The sequence below is a fragment of the Spermophilus citellus genome (assembly GCF_964194105.1).
Source record: "Spermophilus citellus genome assembly, chromosome: 2".
NCBI classification, from domain to species: domain Eukaryota; kingdom Metazoa; phylum Chordata; class Mammalia; order Rodentia; family Sciuridae; genus Spermophilus; species Spermophilus citellus.
Genome location: NC_138183.1, coordinates 226,678,008 through 226,695,230, shown reverse-complemented (window position 1 = coordinate 226,695,230; position 17,223 = coordinate 226,678,008). Strand labels below are relative to the sequence as shown.

General features: G+C 48.1%; 1 protein-coding gene across 1 annotated transcript in view; it reads left to right on the top strand.

Annotated features, from left to right (window-relative positions):
- The first annotated feature begins 490 nt into the window (after nucleotides 1-490).
- ABTB2 (ankyrin repeat and BTB domain containing 2) overlaps nucleotides 491-17,223 on the top strand; it is a 164,975-nt gene continuing 148,242 nt past the window's right edge. Inside the window, exon 1 of the mRNA XM_081278550.1 lies at nucleotides 491-2,068. Coding sequence (XP_081134676.1) covers nucleotides 1,186-2,068 — 883 coding nt within the window. The 5' untranslated portion in view covers nucleotides 491-1,185. The remainder of the gene's footprint in view (nucleotides 2,069-17,223) is intronic.

Below are 17,223 nucleotides of genomic sequence, written 5' to 3'. Positions count from 1 at the left end.
TAGGACTGTCCCTCCAAAGTTATACTCAGAAAAATTAGGTGTGAAACTAAAAAGGGCGTGGGGAAAAGTATTAGTGGAGGCGATTGGAGCTCGTCCATTATCAGATCCCTCAGATCCCAGGATAAATATATATATATATATTCTGCTCCAGTTGGAGCCTAAAGGCAACGTAACGAAAACCAGACGGATTTAGGAGAAGCAGGGGCGTCCCTTCCCGCTCCAAACTCAACTAGTGTTTCATCTCAGAAACCTGGAGGGGCTGGGCGGAAAAATCTAGGGGAGAGGCGGAGCGCCTGGCTTGGATCCTGTTCCCCATTTTCCTACCCCCTCCCACTCCCCATCCCCCCTTCGCTCGCTGCAGAGGGAATGAAAAGGAGCTGCTAACTCCCAAAGCCTAAATGGCGGGAAAGGGATCGAGCACAGGGGCTTTTCCTTTACGTTTTTCTTTAAATAGTCAGCTCTGGAGTCTAACGTTTCGACTCTTCCTTTCCGGGTCTCTGCTCCCCACCTCGCAGCCAGCTCGCTTCTTTCCCCTCCTCCACCGCCATCCTAGAGGCTTCTGGCGACCCTCGGCCTTCAGCTCCGCCTCCGCCCCGCCTCCGCCGCCGCGGGGTTTCACCCGAGGTGGAGTGAAATCTGCATAGTGTCCGCCCCCCTCCGATGTCATTCGTAGCTCCCGCTCGTTGCGGTTCCTGGTTGGTGAACGCCCTGGGCTTATTTGCATGCGGGCCGCAGCCGGGTACCCAGCTGTGCTGGCGTCCAGCGCCGCGCAGAAGTTTGCCGAGCGCTTTCTGGCCGGCTGGTCCCGGGCTAGCGCTGCGCCCTGAGCTACCTCCTCCTTCTGCCGACGCTGTCGCCGCCCGCTTCTTTAGGGATTTCGTCTCTGTGGAAGACAGACGTTCGGTGTGCTGAGAGTTCAAGTGGGCAAGGGAGAGTGCCGAGGAGGAGCCGTTCCAAGTGACAGCTTCAGGTCCGGACGCCGGGCGCTTGGGGCTCCAGCTCTCCGCGAATCTCTCCCACCTTCCCGCTGCGGCCGGGCGGGCGATGCGGCTACCGAGCCCCGCGGCGCAGAGAGGAAGGAGGGCGCCTCGGAGAGCCTAGAGCCTATTTCTACCCACTCGGGGAAGGGGGCATGGAGTTGTGAGAGCCCCTCGCTTGGCGAGGCCGCCCGCGGCAGGCTCCCCCATGGCCGGGACGTATAGCTCCACTCTGAAGACGCTGGAGGACTTGACCTTGGACTCCGGGTATGGGGCCGGGGACTCGTGCCGCTCACTCAGCCTTTCGTCCTCCAAGTCCAACTCTCAGGCGCTCAACTCTTCCGCGCAGCAGCACCGCGGGGCGGCCTGGTGGTGCTACTCCGGCTCTATGAACAGCCGCCACAACAGCTGGGACACGGTGAACACGGTGCTGCCCGAGGATCCAGAAGTGGCCGACCTCTTCTCGCGGTGCCCGCGGCTCCCAGAACTGGAGGAGTTCCCCTGGACCGAAGGAGACGTGGCCCGGGTGCTTCGCAAAGGCGCCGGAGGCCGGCGGCTGCCGGCGTTTTCCGCCGAGGCGGTGAGGCGCCTGGCCGGGCTGCTCCGCCGGGCTCTCATCCGCGTGGCCCGGGAGGCACAACGCCTGAGCGTGCTGCACGCCAAGTGCACCCGCTTCGAGGTGCAGAGCGCTGTGCGCCTGGTGCACAGCTGGGCGCTGGCCGAAAGCTGTGCGCTGGCTGCGGTCAAGGCACTGTCCCTATACAGCATGAGCGCCGGCGACGGGCTGCGCCGGGGCAAGTCGGCGCGCTGCGGCCTCACCTTCTCAGTGGGCCGCTTCTTCCGCTGGATGGTGGATACTCGCATCTCCGTGCGCATTCACGAGTACGCGGCCATCTCGCTTACCGCGTGCATGGAGAATCTGGTGGAGGAGATTCGGGCTAGGGTGCTGGCCAGCCAGAGCCCCGAGGGCGGTGGGGCAGGTGGCGGGGAGGTGTCCGCTGAAGCCTTGGAAATGGTCATCAACAACGACGCCGAGCTCTGGGGTGTCTTGCAGCCCTATGAGCATCTCATCTGCGGCAAGAACGCCAATGGTAAGTGTGCCAGCCTGGACTCTCATATGGGGTGGGCTACTCAGGGACTGAATTTCTTAAGACGTGTGCCAGGACTCTTGGGAAAAGCGTTTGGTCTGAGGGTGCAGGAGTTCATTAAAAATCTCTTGTCAGAGATTGTCATAGGTGTCTGACTTTTGGAGGATAAAATCATGGCCAATCGGCTCCGTCATGTTCTGTGTGGCATTGTGACTTTCTAGGGTATGTTATTCGCTGCTTAGGTGAGATTGAGTCTCTGGACCAAGCCATTCCTGAACCTTTCTTGAAGTTAAGCTTGCTGGCCTGCCGCTGTTTGCCCTTCGTGGCCGATTTTCTAGTTGTTGCTTTTCCTGAACAACTGGACAGACAGACTGTTTTATCTCTGGTTTTCTTCAGGCTAATAGCAGCTGCCAAAAGGTCCAAACTCCAAGACCCAAGTTTTGCCTAGTGGAACGGGCAGAGCAAGTGGGTAGCCAGGAGCCCCTACTGAACCTTAGTCTTGTCTGGGTTAAAGAATACCCAGAGTCAGGGCCTCTCATGGGAGATGGAGGGGGAGTGGCTGGTTCTTAACACTCTGCACCACAGGGTTATGGAATCTGGTGATTCCTGAAACCCCTTACCAGAAAGGGAAGCACAAGCTGGCTCCCAGGGCTTTGCCCAAGCTGTCATTAACCAGGTGAGTGGGTGATTGAAACCCCATGCTGAATCAAAAGCACAACTTTCTGGGCTTTCCCCAAAAGAACAATGACCCACTCAATAAACCACATTATGATGAAGGGGTGGGGGCATGGGCAAATGCATGGTGTCAGATCCAGAAAAGGAACCACTGGGTAGTTGCATTTCTCTGAAGGATGACATGGCTTCAGTACAAAGGATAGAAGCAAAGTACTTGACCTTCTCCCTGGTAAGGTTAGGGTGTGACGGGCATTCAACAGCAAATGCCTCTCAGACTCCAATTTCAGGAGTTGACACCATGAATTATTTAGAATGGTGCTCTGGTTAGACATCCTTGCGCTCTTATTGGAAGGGGATAAAGGGAGCCAAAATCAAATTTAATTTAACGTACTCATAATAGCTGAAATTTAAAATAACATTTAACGAGTCGGTCACTGTCCATAGCACTTTATATATTAACTCCTTTTATATGCTAGTGTGAGCTTGTGAAATATATATTTAATCTTCATCCCCATTTCCTGGTATACAACTCCTAAATTTCTTAGATCCCAAAGCAGTAGTGCCTTTTTGAATGCTAATGAGTTGAGTTGACCCAGTAGCTTTAGGGTGGGGACTGGTCACCAAAAAGACCAAAGCAGGACTTTAGTATATTGGAACTTTCAGCCTCGTCTCCTAAACTGGTGGGAAAGGGAGAGAGGCTGAAGGTTAAGTTGATCACCAATGGCCCAGGATTTAATGAATATGCCTGTGTAATGAAGTCTAAATAAAAACTCAAAAGGACATGGTTGGAGAGTTTTGGGTAGTTGAACAAATGGAGGTTGCCAGAGGGTGGGACTCCTTCTCCCATACTTGGCCTTATGCATGTCTTCATCTGTATCCTTTGTAATAACTTTATAATATACTTGCAAATGTGTTTCCCTGAGTTTTTGTGAGCCACTCAAGCAAATTAGTCAAAACTGAGAAAGGGGTTTTATGAACCCCAATTTATAGCCAGATGATCAGAAGCACAGTGAAACAATGCAGGGGGTACTGCACCCTCAACCCATGAGATTTGACACTCTCATATAGTGTCAGAATTGAGTTAACTTAGAGGATACCCAGCTGGTGTCTGTTATTGCAGAATTGCTTGCTGGTGAGGAGGAATTCCCACACCTTTTGAGAGAAGACTTCTGTGTTGATTGTGGTGTGAGAATGGAGCAAGGTGGGCACAGTGGCGCACGCCTGTAATCCCAGCAGCTTGGACGACTGAGGCAAGAGGATTGCAAGTTCAAAGCCAGCCTCAGCAATTTAGCAAGGCCCTAAGCAACTCAGTGAGACTCTGTCTCTAAATAAAAATACAGAAAAGGGCTGGGGATGTGGCTCAGTGGTGGAGTGCCCCTGAGTTCAATCCGAGGTACCAAAAAACAACAACAGCAACAAAAAAGGAACAAACATGGTTCAACTTTCCAGTAAGTAGGTATTTCACAGATAGGGAAACCAGGATACTCAGCAGTTGAGTAATCTGCCCAAGATCACAGATATTGACAAAACTGGAATTTGAACCCTGGCATGCTCCAGAGAGTTCAAGCTGCTAACCCCTGGGGGAGCAGAAACAGCTTGGTTTTCATTAGTCCAGCTTCTAAGGAGAGAAATCAACATAATAGGCCATTTTGAAGACACTTGCTTACCCAGTGCAGCTCACCTTAACATTCCTCGCTTTGGTTTTCAGTGCTGGCACTGCCAAAGGAGATGCCTACAACGGAAGAGACTTTGACCTTCAGTTTCCTCCTCTTAGGTCAGAGTTGAGGTCAATCCAGAAACAGTTGGTGATGTCACAGCTGGTAATTGTGCTTCTCCCTCCAAGTTCATGCCTTTACCACCAGCAACACCAGCTCCTGGAGAGGAAGTGGAGGGCAGGGGGATTTCCATCAAGCTATCACAGTCCAGGGGAAGAGTTTTGTACTTTTGGCTGAAGGGGGGCCCAGACTGAACTCAAAGGCTCCTAGGCGAAAAGACCAGAGCCCTAACCCCATAAACTACTAGAATAAATGTGGAACAATGGGTGCAAAACAAGACTTCCATTCCTAGCTTGTGCTGAGCATGTTGGAAAACTTTTTCCAACTGCAGAGTTGAAGCTAAAAAGAGCGGCTGCCTCTCCAGGGTAACCTAAAAATGCAAAGTGGTCAGGAATGGCTAGCAAACAGTGTCATAATCTAAAATGCTTGCAACCGAGGAGCCATAGCTTATCAAGAATCAGTCCTCCTTGGGATTTTTCTCTACAGGATGGGTTTTTGGTTTTTAACTCATCCCTACCTCCACTCCCAAACAGCCCTTAAGCCATGGTAGTTGAGGCAGCAGGACTCCCTGTGTGACAGACAGCAAAGCTCCTCAGATGTTGAGAGCCAGAATAGCTCCGTCTGTTCCACCTGCTAGTCTCCAGAGAACTCCCTTACAGGCAAGGTGAGCTTTTGCTTCCATTTAGTGACATGAATACTCATTTCTTATACATGAAAACCAGAGGGTGGCCTCTCAAAACCATAACTAGGCTGATTGATTAAATCCCTTTAGGAAAAATAAAATGAATATTTAGTTGAAGAGCAATGAATTGCTTATGCCTGAAAGCCAACTTCAGAGAGAAGCATAAACTGCTTAGGAAAGAAATGAAAAGATCCGAACCTTTGTTATATTAAAATGACTCCAAGACCAGCAAGGTTACAGTCTGCACAGCTGAAGACCAACTGGGGATCGGCTACATATGGGAGGGAGAGTGCTGGTTAGTATTCTTGTCCTGCTGGTCTCCTCTTTTAAATTATATATTTATTGTTGTTGTGCCTCCTAATTATATAGCATGGGCACATGCATTTGACTCAGCTATATAGAGCTCTTAAACTTTTAATGTCTTCCAACTAGGAATTTTAAGAGCCCTAATCCATCTATTCTTGTCCATTACTCAGAATGCTGGACAAATATGGTTTTGCTCAGCCCAAGATGGATGATAAAAGTACTGTAGTGTTTATAAAACATGATCCCAGCTTCATAGAGCTGCAGAAGTTATATATTGTTGCTCATTTGTTCTTGATGTCTCCGATCCCAGGGCAATGTCATTAAACGATGATATCTTCATGACTTCCTTATGGGAAGCAGAGAAACCACTTTAATAGAGTAGTATTTATAAACAGAGGGCTGGAAGAAAGTAGAAATGTCTCCTTACACTCCCTCTCTGCGTTCTTCTATTTCTCAAGAAACTCCCTGTATGTGAGTTTGGTACAGAGCATTAGCTCTGGGTTTCTCCCTGGCCATTTTTTCTTACTAAATTTACATGATTGTCTGATCTTTGAGAAAATCCTCTTCAGTTTCAAGAGTTTCAACTAAATGAAGGGATATTGATAAGAATGATCTTTCTCCAGATCAGTCAGTACCCCAGGGTGCACATAAGGGTTGCTCTATCCTAGTGGTAAAGAGCACTGATTTTGAAATCACCATGAGGTTTGAAGTTAACTCTGCCATTTATATGCGTGACTTGGGGGAAACTTGTTGACCATCCAAGCCTCTGTGGTGTCATCTGTAAAATGGGTGGTAATAACATCTAGCTCATAAGATTGATACGAAGATTGAGATCATACATTTTTAAGACTTTAGCACATAGTAAATGCTCAATAAATAGTAACAATTCATTCAACAAGTATTTCCTCAACGCTGACCCTGTATTTCGTATTTGAATTCCTTTGACACCTTGGAAGAACCTTTTAACACCAGTGTTAAAGGTGCTGTGGAGGGCTGGGCATGTGGCTCAGTGGTGAAGCACTTGCACAGATGTACAAGGCCCTGGGTTCAATCCCCAGCACTATTGAAAGAAAGAAAGAAAAGAAAGAAAGAAAGAAGAAAATGTGCTGTGAACTACGTAGTGGGCAAGGGGGAGTCTTCCTTTCATAAAGTTTATAATTCAGTAGAGAAAAGTTTATAATTCAGTAAAGAAAAAGCAAATAAGAATTTACTGGGGCTGGGGGTGTGGCTCAAGCGGTAGCGCGCTCGCCTGGCATGCATGCGGCCCGGGTTCGATCCTCAGCACCACATACCAACAAAGATGTTGTGTCCGCTGAGAACTAAAAAATAAATATTAAAAAATAAATAAATAAATAAAATAAAAACTGATAACCTTTAAAAAAAAAAAAAGAACTTACTCTTGGTTGTGGTTGGGTTTTTTTGTTTGTTTGTTTGTTTTTAAAGGACAGAGTAATAGGATAATTTAAGACTGGGGCTAATTTAAGACGGACAAGGAAGACCTCTCTGAAGTTTCATTAGCAATAGCCAATAATATCAATACAACTATCTAAGGACCTTCTGGCCACAAATACTGACCAGGACTTCTCTGAATTATTCACTTATCAGTGAGGCAAGCCTCAACATCTCCTTTTCAGCCAAGAAATAAAGGGGATGCCTCTAAAGCCAGGATGAAAACTCTTCTGGTTGTAGGATTCATTTATCAAGGAGACTGCAGGATGGATTTCCACTGAAGGAGCAGGGGTTAATTGAACTGTGAGCTGCTGTTTAATCAGTTTCCATCCTGGATAGTGTGTAGAGGAGGGCAGCTCCCCTTCCTTTTGACCATTTTATTGAAGACAAGGGAGTCAGTAAAACTGAATCAAGGCAAGCTTTGGACATGAGAACTTTTGTTTTTCCCTTGCTTGAGAAATGCAACCCCAGGCTGAAGTAGGCAGAGGAACAAGCTGGAGTCAGTCGGCTTCCTCCCTCCAGAAGACTTCACCTGACTTCCCACCCACAGCTGGAGGAGCCCCTCCTCCTCGAAATTCCCACAGCACCCGGGGAGTCTTCTTGAATCATTTCCTGTTTCTTTCTCTGTCTCTCATCAAACTGTGACCTCACAGGCTTTGTCATCTCTCCTAGGTCTCCCTCAGTGGCTAACCCATAATAGATGCTCTGTAAATGTTTGTCTGGCAGAGGACAGTTTTAATTCCAGAATTTGTATTTGAATTCCTTTGACACCTTGGAAGAACCTTCCCCCTTTAACAAAGCAGAGAATCTCAATTGGTTCTTGGTGAGTCGAGGCGGCAATTTGCGGGGTCACCACATCTTAGGGACTACATTCAGCCAGTTGATACCCTCATTGCTAGCAGGCTCCCCAAGGCTGTCGATGATGAGTAAAATGTCAGCTTGGGGGATTTTAGAGTTAAGAGGTTGCCTTTCGTGTGCTGAACCCAATGTGGAAGATCCAACAGGCTGCTTAGGTAAGCCAACAGGAGGACTGAGGGGAAAGTTTCATTAAGAAAAGCTATATTGAGCTTGGCAGACTGAGCCAGGAGGATTGCAAGTTCAAAGCTGGCCTTAGCAACTTAGTAAGACCCTGTCTCAAAATTTAAAATAAAAAGGCTGAGGATATGGCTCAGTGGTTAAGTGCCCCTAGGTTTAATCCCTGGTACAAAACAAAAACAAAAACAAAAACAAAAAAAGTATGCTAATCTTCCCCTTGCCAGCGCAGTGGCCTGATAGGACAATGTCTGTTGATGACTTGGTCCAAAGAGGTTGCACCTGTGGCCCACTCATCTGCCTCCTGTCCAAGGAGTGACCCAAGATAATCAATTCCTGCTTTGTATAAACAACACCTGAGGTTCAGAAAGAAGCAGAGACTCTTTGCCACTGGTCCTCAGTTTTGTCCTTCTCTCCCCATCAGGATATAGACTTTGCCCATAGGGGGGTGGGTAGATGCTTTGGCCCGTTTCTGTGATTCTTCAGCTGCTGTAATAGGCCTGACTTTTCTGCAGTACTGTGTACTTTTTCTCATCTGTGATCTTGCTGGATCCCCATAAAAATCCTGTGAGTGGGGTGTGCTTTCACAGAGGGGTCTCCAGGGGCCTTGAATTCACAGCTCCGTAATGACAGAGCAAGGATTAAGCCCTCATTTGTTCAGTCTCCAAGCCTGGGCTTTTCCTGTAGAGAATCACAGAATAAAGGTCGCAGGAAACAGGTCAGCATTGACCCTCTTCAGATGGCAGTTAGGGTAAGACTCATAGCAGCAGCATTACTTCTTATAGATCCCGTTTGTTAATGGCCTACCACGTCCAGGCACTTTCAATTTGTTAGACCAGCAGAGACTCTCCTGGCCCAGGGAGTGTGCCCTAGAGGTGCCATTGATTTGAAGGAGCCGTTATTATGGCTCCTAATGGGGTGGGGAGCTCTGCTACCCAGGGAGGGCCGTATGAGGGGCAGCTTCTAGGTGATCAATAAGCTCAGCTGGATGGAAAAGCTGCAGAGTTGCTACATGACACTCCTCTGTAGGCGAGGAGAGCTGGCTCAAGGAAGGTGGACAGGCCAAGGAGGGAGAGCTCAAGTGACCCTGCATTTAGGCCACTGATCTTGAGAGCTTAGCAATCTTCCCTAGGAGTTGGGAGAAGAGCCTTTTTGAAGGTGGAATTGATTTCCTTAGACTCCGCCATGGTGTCCGGCTGCTAAGTCTTGGTGTTAGTTGCACAGGGACAGATGGAGTCTGCGTTAACAGTGGTGCCCTGGCTTTGGAGACCAAGTTGGGTCCCAAATTGCTTTGCCCATTACTGACCTGTGCCCTCACTCCAAGTCTCTTTCCTTTGCCGAGAAATGAGGGGCTGGTTCTGGCTGCCCAGTACGGTTGCCCCTGATGCACTCAGTGCTCTGGGGATATTGGAGAAGCTTCTGAGTTGGTGAGAAGAGTGCGGCATGGGTGGGACTGCCTGAGTGTGATGCCTCCAAACTCCACTTGGGACCTGTGTGATGCTGGGCAGGTTGTTTAACTTGGGTGCCTTACCTTCTTTCTCTAAAGCCATGTTCTCAACCTCAGCACTGCTGACATTCTGAATCTTTTTTTCTGTTTTTGGCCTGGAGCTGTTCTGTGCACTATAGGATGTCTCATAACACCCTCTTCTCACCACCAGTTGTGACAACCAAAACGTCTCCAGAAATTTCTAGATATCCCTTGGGGATCAGGTGTCACCTCAACAGAGAAATACTGCTAAGACTGAATATAGTACCCAACTCATAGGATGGTTGTGAGGTTTGAATAAGCATCTCTCTGTAAGGAACCTTGCGTTGTTTCTGGCACAATTTTTAGTTGTCAATTTTTTTTCCAAGCATGTTGAATGCACTAATTTTGTTTGCTTTTGCTAAAGTGGGAGCCTCTTATACAGGGGAAAACCATGGCCCAAATCTCAAGAGTGACAAATACTTGTCACAAGGCTCTTCTTGGTGACTAAGAGTTTGTGTGTGGAGGCAGGAACATGTTGTGGAATCTGGAAAAGACACTCTGACACTTTGCTCAGTTATGGCTTGATTGTCCCCAGGACAAAGCTGTCTGGGTGTGAGATCAGACTGTTACCCCTGAACTCAGACCCACCCCTGTCAGAGTGACAGCAGCAGTGTGGATTCAAAGCTCCAGGCCCCCAGGGAGCAGTTCTGTGGATATTGGACCGGGCTTGTTACAGCCGCCAAGTCAAGAGCCACAGGGATGGCAGGTGTTTTGTGTTTTGCTGGTGTGTCATGTAAACATACTTTGTGGTCAACTTGCTCGTTTTTAAAAAGACCTAAATGGTTTTGCAGCTTTGGCTGTTTGGATCTGCATGTTGGACTGGGAGGAAATGATTAAGAAACACAACCCAAGTAAACCTGAGAAGTTCCACACCAGCCTCATTAACCTACCACTCACCAAACACCAGCTCTGTACAAGGCAGAGAGGAGATTGGAGGACAAGAGTCCTCACCTGGGGAGGAGTTTAGTAGGGGATTCGAGCACGTCATGGATAGTTGTGAAGAAATTTGTAATCAGTGCTTCAAATGATGATGGGGCAATGCTGATAGCCTTCATTTACTGCATCTGGTACCCATTATGGGTGTGTTACTTGAGCCAATTCATTCAGTCCCTCATCCTCTCTGAAAGGTAGATACGTTGTCCAGCACATAAATGGGGACCTTGAAGCTTTTGATGATTGGAGAGTGATCCCAATCCCAGTCACCCAAGTGGGTGGAAGGGATTCAGGGCATCTAGTGGAGGGTGCAGTGTATGAGACTGGATGTCACGCAGAGCTGTGACTGAGAACTGGGGAGGTTGTGCAGAGCACAGAGGTCCCTAGACGGAGGGAACAGTGTGAGCAAAGACCTGGAAGCCAACATGTGTGTGTGTTGGAGAATAGCAAGTAACCCTGTTTGGCTGGGAGCTTCAGATATATAACAAGGAGGAGGAGCAGGGGAGATAACACAGGAAAAGGGAAAACTTTCCCACATCTTTTATCCAGATGTTAAGAAGCCTGCCAGAGTGCAGGACAAGAGTTTTCCAAAACTTATTTTATAAATCAGAAATCGAGTGTGTCTGTTTCCCAGCTCATCTTGACCACAGCCCCTGAGTCCCATTACCCCTCTTGCTGATTGAAAGCTGGACCTCAAAGATGAGCCCATTTGCTGTCCCAGCAGTAAGAGTAACAGAAGAGGACCTGACCCAAGCCAATGGAGGTCGAAGGGCATGAGGAACCTTCAGTCGGCCTTAATTATCCTGTTGAATTTGGCTTCTGAGTTGGTTGTTTCTTCCATGGCCCTGAGCAGAGCATTTCAGGCCAGAGCAATCCCAGTACAAAATCAAAGTTGGGACTGGCAAACTCATTAAATGAGACCATTGAATTTGATCTTGCCAAAGCGCAGGCTTCTCCACTGTGGAAGTAGGGAGCAGCGTAAAACAAGATGAGATAAAAGCATCCCAGAACATTTTTTTTTTTTTTTTTTTTGGTTTTAAGTCTAACTTGATATGTTTAATTTCCAGTTTGGGGCTTATCCAATGACAGCTCAATTCTCAGATGTCTAGTGCTTTTCTGATTCTTGCTTCAGGTGCTTCTAGAGCATCGAGAAAGATTTCAATCATGTGACATGCTTGATATTGCAGACCACCCTACAGCTCATTTTCATCTGGATTGAACACCCTAGGGTCCAGCCAAATTCTGCTGACAGCAAAATGTGAAAGATCATCAGGGGCTTAGCTAATAACTTGGGTGTTTGTCCTTTTCCTGACCCCAGTGTTATGAAGGCATTTTCTTGTCACTTCAGAAGATAAACTCCACGAACATTATTGCAAAAGTACGTACAGGGTCATTTATAGTTAGTGGTTTGAGGTCCACTGTTTTGAAAGTGAGCTAGGAAGTGTCCCATGAGGAGAGAAAATTAAGTAGGAAAAGAGCTTGGAAATACTGAAGCTATAAGGTTAGGTTTGGGGAGAGATTGAATTTGGCCCTCAAAATGTAAAACGGGCCTTCTAGTCAGAAAAACCATCCCTATAATTGAGGACACACTCTCACTGAAAACTTTTTTTTTTGTTGTTTTTCTCATGGTGCTGGGGATCCACCCAGGGCCTCTCACATGCTAGGCGAGTGCTCTACCACTGAGCTATGCTTGCAACCCTGTTGATTGAAAACTTTAAAACTTTTTTTCCCTTCTTCTTTAGAGTAGGAAAATGAGTACTTGCAGTGAGGAGAGCTATTAGTAAACCCAGGCAAAGGCTCACATTCCAGGCAAGTATGTGTGCAGAAGTGTCTAGGACAGTTCAGTGCAGACAACTGTGGATTTGGATCCAGAAAATTCTGGACTAAAGTTTGCCCCCTCTGTGACCAGAGTGAATCATTGTATTTTCTTGGAGCTCTCCGTCTGTGGTGTGAAGAGGTTGGCCTAGATTCTCCAGGGGCCTTTCCGTCTCTGATAATGTTTCTGGACCCCACAAGGACACTGTGAAATCATTTCTCTAAGGTCAAGCCCTGTAATTAGTATCCTCAGGAAAGAAACAGCCCAGGATGGAACTGGATGTGCTCTCTGAAGGCCCAGCTGAGTCGCAGGACTGAGGGCCATAGTTTTTCTATTAGCATGAGCTGTGATTACTGTACTTAGAGTTTTGCTTTCTTCTGCCCTGAAGATGAGTTCTGTGTGCTTTTGGCTGACCTAAAGCACTTGACAGCTGTGTCCAGGCCCTGGCAGGCCAGCACTGTGGCGAGATCCAGCTCCGAGGTGACTTCATACAGCCAGTGTTTGAAGCCTGTCTACCCAGACTTGGGTATTTATAGCTGGGGAGCAGCTAGAGAGAGAGCAAAAAAAAAAAAAAAAAAAAAAAAAAAAAAATTAAATATGCTACACCCTTCTTTATCCTATGTGGGACAGAGACAGGCATTGTAAGGAATTTAGAAGGCGGTCCTGTATAATCCAGCAAGATATTTTTAAATGCTGTTTGTTGCAGTTGGCAGGGCCGGTTTTTCAAAGAGGAGGGAAAATGAGAGTAACTGAGGATGACAGGCTGCCAGGAATTCTGAAGGCCGAGACGTGGTGCTTGGTGCTCTGAGGTGTATGGGGCTCTAACTTCCTTCCTAGTCCCCAGGCTTGAGCAGGACTCGGGAAGGTGGGATGGAAGCAAGGTAAACGGGGTGGATTGCGTGGCCCCCTTCCCCACCAGCCCACCCATCTTCCAGATCCTAAGCTGAAAGTCATCTGAGGGCTAGAGTCTGGTGTCCAGGAACGAGTTGCTTCATGAAAACTGGGGACCCGGTGGTTTCTTCTTCAACTCATTTCGGTAGCTGGGTAAATCAACTTGTACTTGGAGACTCAACTTGGAAGCAAGTTGCTTTCAGCTGTTCTTCTGGCCTTAATCCTCCCAGGGCACGTCACACAGGCCAGAACTGTGCTGGGACCTAGCTGAATAGCAGGTGACAGGGCCCCTGGGGTAGAGCTGCGTGAAAAGACATCAGGATGACCCCTTGCCCATCCAGTGGATGCTCAGAAAGTGTCCTAGGCAGTGTTTTCTACCCTCTTGGTTCCCCACTCACACACACTGGGGTTTGAATGCATGGGGTGCCCTACCACTGGAGCCCTTTTTATTTATTTACTTATTTATTTTTGTTTTGAGACAGGATCTCACTAAGTTGCCCAAGCTGGCCTCCAACTTGTGATCCTCCTGCCTCAGCTTCCTGGGTTGCTGGGATTACAGGCATGCACCACTGTGCCCAGTTCACTTTGTTCTTTAAGGGGAAGACAGTGTTTAGGGTGGTGGGCCTCTAGATTAGGAGCAGGGGAGAGACTCAGAGTGTGGTTTGTTCATTAACAAATATCGACTGAGGATTTACTGTGTACCGGGACTGTTCCAAATATTGGCAATAAAACAAATAAATAAAAGATCAGAAGAATAGAGTGCTGGCCCTGCGGATAATGAGAAAGAGTAGGCCACATGGAGGCCAGTGTGGCTGGAGAAGATGACTCCAGGTGGAGGGAATAGCAGGTGTGGCTGGGCGGGGGGGGGGGGGGTGGCAGCATGCAGAGGGAAAATGGTGGGGTGGTTAGGGTGGTTAGGGCCTCGTAGGTTGTGGTGTAAATCTAAGCTGGGAACCATTGAGGGACTTCAGCAGAGTGACACGATTTGGTTTGCACTTTAACCAGGCCATTCTCTCCACTCTGTGGAAAGGGACTGTAGCATCAAGCTTGGAATCAAGGTGACCAGTTAGGAGGTTTTTTGAAATAACCCAGGTGAGAGAAGATGGGGGCTGGGACCAGGGTGGCAGTGGAGGATCAGGGGTGTGTTTTGAGGTTGGCACCAGTGGCATTTGCCAGCAGCTCGGAGGTGTGAGGAATGAGAGGAGAATCAGCGTGACAAGTTTCCCATCTGAGTAACTGAAAGAAGGGGAGAGCTGTTGACCGAAATAGAGACAGTGGCCGTCGGTTGAAGCGGGACTGAGCCAGAGTCCCCATGCCATTTGGGTTGCTTGTTTCAAACTCAGTGCACCGATATCGGATAGGAGGTTGGCTGGGAGGCAAGGCCACCTTGGGCTTCGTTAAGCATATGGTGGGTTGAAACTTTGCCTCCTGTCCCCTTCCAGTGGGTGGGCACAGTCCATCAAGGCTGGGCTGAGACTCAGGCAGCGAGATTCCATTGTCAGTGTTACCATCCCGTCAGCTGATGGCCTGAAGAGCCCCTGAGCTCTGCTTGCTGGCGTCCGTGCAGGCAGCCAGCAGCCTTCAGTGACGATCATCAGCTCTGTCGTTTCCTGTCATTAGCATGGGGTCTGCTTAATTAGGTCCAGTTGTTCTGTGAATCACTGTGACTTTGCGTGAATGTCCTTTAATTCTGGAAGAGCAAGACCATTTCCAGGCAGGTTCGGCTCCTTGGAGGTCAAGCCTGAGTCTGAAATGTAGCCGGAAAGAGAACCATTCTGGGTGGGTTCAGCAAGCCCCGGGCCTGGCGTGGTCTCAGAATGGTGTGGGAGTAGCCAAGGGCCCTTTAGGTGGCTTGGTCCCTGCACCTCAGGAGGGGCGGAGCACCGAGTGGCCGAGGGGAGAAAGCTGGAGGGGTGCCCACTGTCTCACTGCCGGCCAGCTCCCTGGTGTCTCTGAGCTTCGGTTTTCCTCCTGTGTTCCATGGGGTGGCTGTAGTTTCTGTCTCATAGCGTTGTCCCTTTGGGTGGCTGTCATTCCACATTAGAGTCATCTAGACAGCTTGAAAATAAAAGCGTGTGCCTGTCTGAAGGTCCCACCTCCAGAACTTCTAACTGAATGGTCTGGAGTGGGGCCCGGACCGTGTGGGTAGAGCTCTCGGGAGCGTCTGGTACACAGAGCGCTCAGACATTAGCTATTATTAGTGGTGAAAGCATCATTGTCCCGGAGTGCTCATTTTGTCGCCCCACCCAGGATGGTGGCTTTCCTTCACTTCACAGCTATGCTGCTCTGGCTCACGCCTCATCTCTAGCGATCTCCATGAAACCCCAAGATAAACCTGAATGGCCTGGGAAGGGCAGAGTTAGGCTTGCATGGCAAGGCACCCCATAATCATGATTCTTACCCCACTGGTAAATGCAGTGGGTATTATTAATCCCATCTTTAATGGGAAGAAACAGAAGCCCAGAGAGGTTAAGGAACTTGCCCAAGGTCACACTGGTCATACTGGATAAGACTTTAACAAACCTTGGCAGCCTTCCTCCAGATTCTCTACTGCTCAACCACACGGTCTCTCCCCAGCCAGAGAACCAAGAGGCTCAACTCTCAGTCCCAAGATGAATGGAACCTTTACAAAGGTACCAGGCCCTGGGCTGTGGGCCTCCCGTGTGTTATGTAATTCCTATCATCTGTATTCTTCCTATTGCTATTTTATAGCCGAAGAAACTGAGGTCAAGGAAGTCCATGTGATGTAGCTAGTTCAAGAGAGCCGTTGTGCTCCGGAGTTCGCAGTCGCCCTGCTGTCCCCTCCTGTCCTCAGGAGTGATCTGGGTGGAGACTAAGCATATGCAATGATTTCCTGAGCAAGAAATGAATGGGTTGGTCCCAGGAGTGAAGGTGGCTGAAGCAAGGCCAAGCATCACTTGCTGCTTCTCAACAAATGTGCCCATTTAGGTGCCTTAAAATAGCAACGCCACTCGGTGGGGTGCCAATGGGACACACAGCCCGCAGTGTAGGTATTTGTTGCTCTGCTTGTTTAAAAATATATCCCGTGAAGCACATTGCTTCTCTCTGTTGTTGTGAATGAAATACGCTCTGAGAAATTGTGTGTATCGGTTGCTTAAAATAGTTCAAGAGGAAGAATGTTTGGAAGCTTCTCTCTGCTTCAGTCTATTTCCTCTGGATTTATGACACCTCAGAGAGTGCTGGGCCTCTTCTTGTTTACCCTTCTGGCTTTTCCTTTTTACCATATTTGAGCCCTTGTGTCATCATAAGCCAAAGGCATTTGTCACCGGAAAAAGTGGCAGCCTTCCCTAGGTAATTTAGTTGGGGCCTTTTAATAAAAGGAAAAAATAAAAATAAAACCTAAGAGCCCTTTTGCTTGGGAACTGGCCATCACTCATAGCAATGGCATCTGCTCCAGAGTGAGAACTTTTTCTTTCTTCCTTTGTACTGAGAGCTGCCCTGGGAAGCTGTGGGTATCCTTGCAGCTTCATCCTCTGGTGCCCAGGAAATCTAACATGCAGTGAGAAAATCTGCAGAGTTGCTCTCTTCAAGAATGTGGCCCCTCGCTATGTGCGACTAATGAAGTTTAAATTTAGTAAAACTCAAGAAGGATGAAAAGCCATCTCCTTCATCATGCAAGTCACATTTCTCGTGTGCCCAGTGGCTCCCATACTGGGCCGTGCAGATGTGAAACATCTCCATCATCACAGATCACAGACAGTTCTCTGGGCCAACGTGACCATTAGACTGGGTCACCAGTCAGTCGCTTGGGACCAGCTATCTGAGCTCTTACAGGTCTGAAATTTTTAATCATTCCTCAGCTTCTTAGAAGCTGCTTTTGATAGCAGGAAGACTTGTGGAAGTAGAGATCAAGGCCATTGACTCTTGCAGCTCTAACCTTTGGAGCCCTGATGTGAGGACATGTATTATGATTTCCAAACTGTGTGTCCTGGCCTAGAGTAACTCATTTCGCTTCTCTGAAATAGTTGCCTTATTAGTGAAATGATGGTTTTTAAAATACCTTATCGGGACTGTTTGAAGATTAAAAAACAGAATAGCCAGATGTGTATA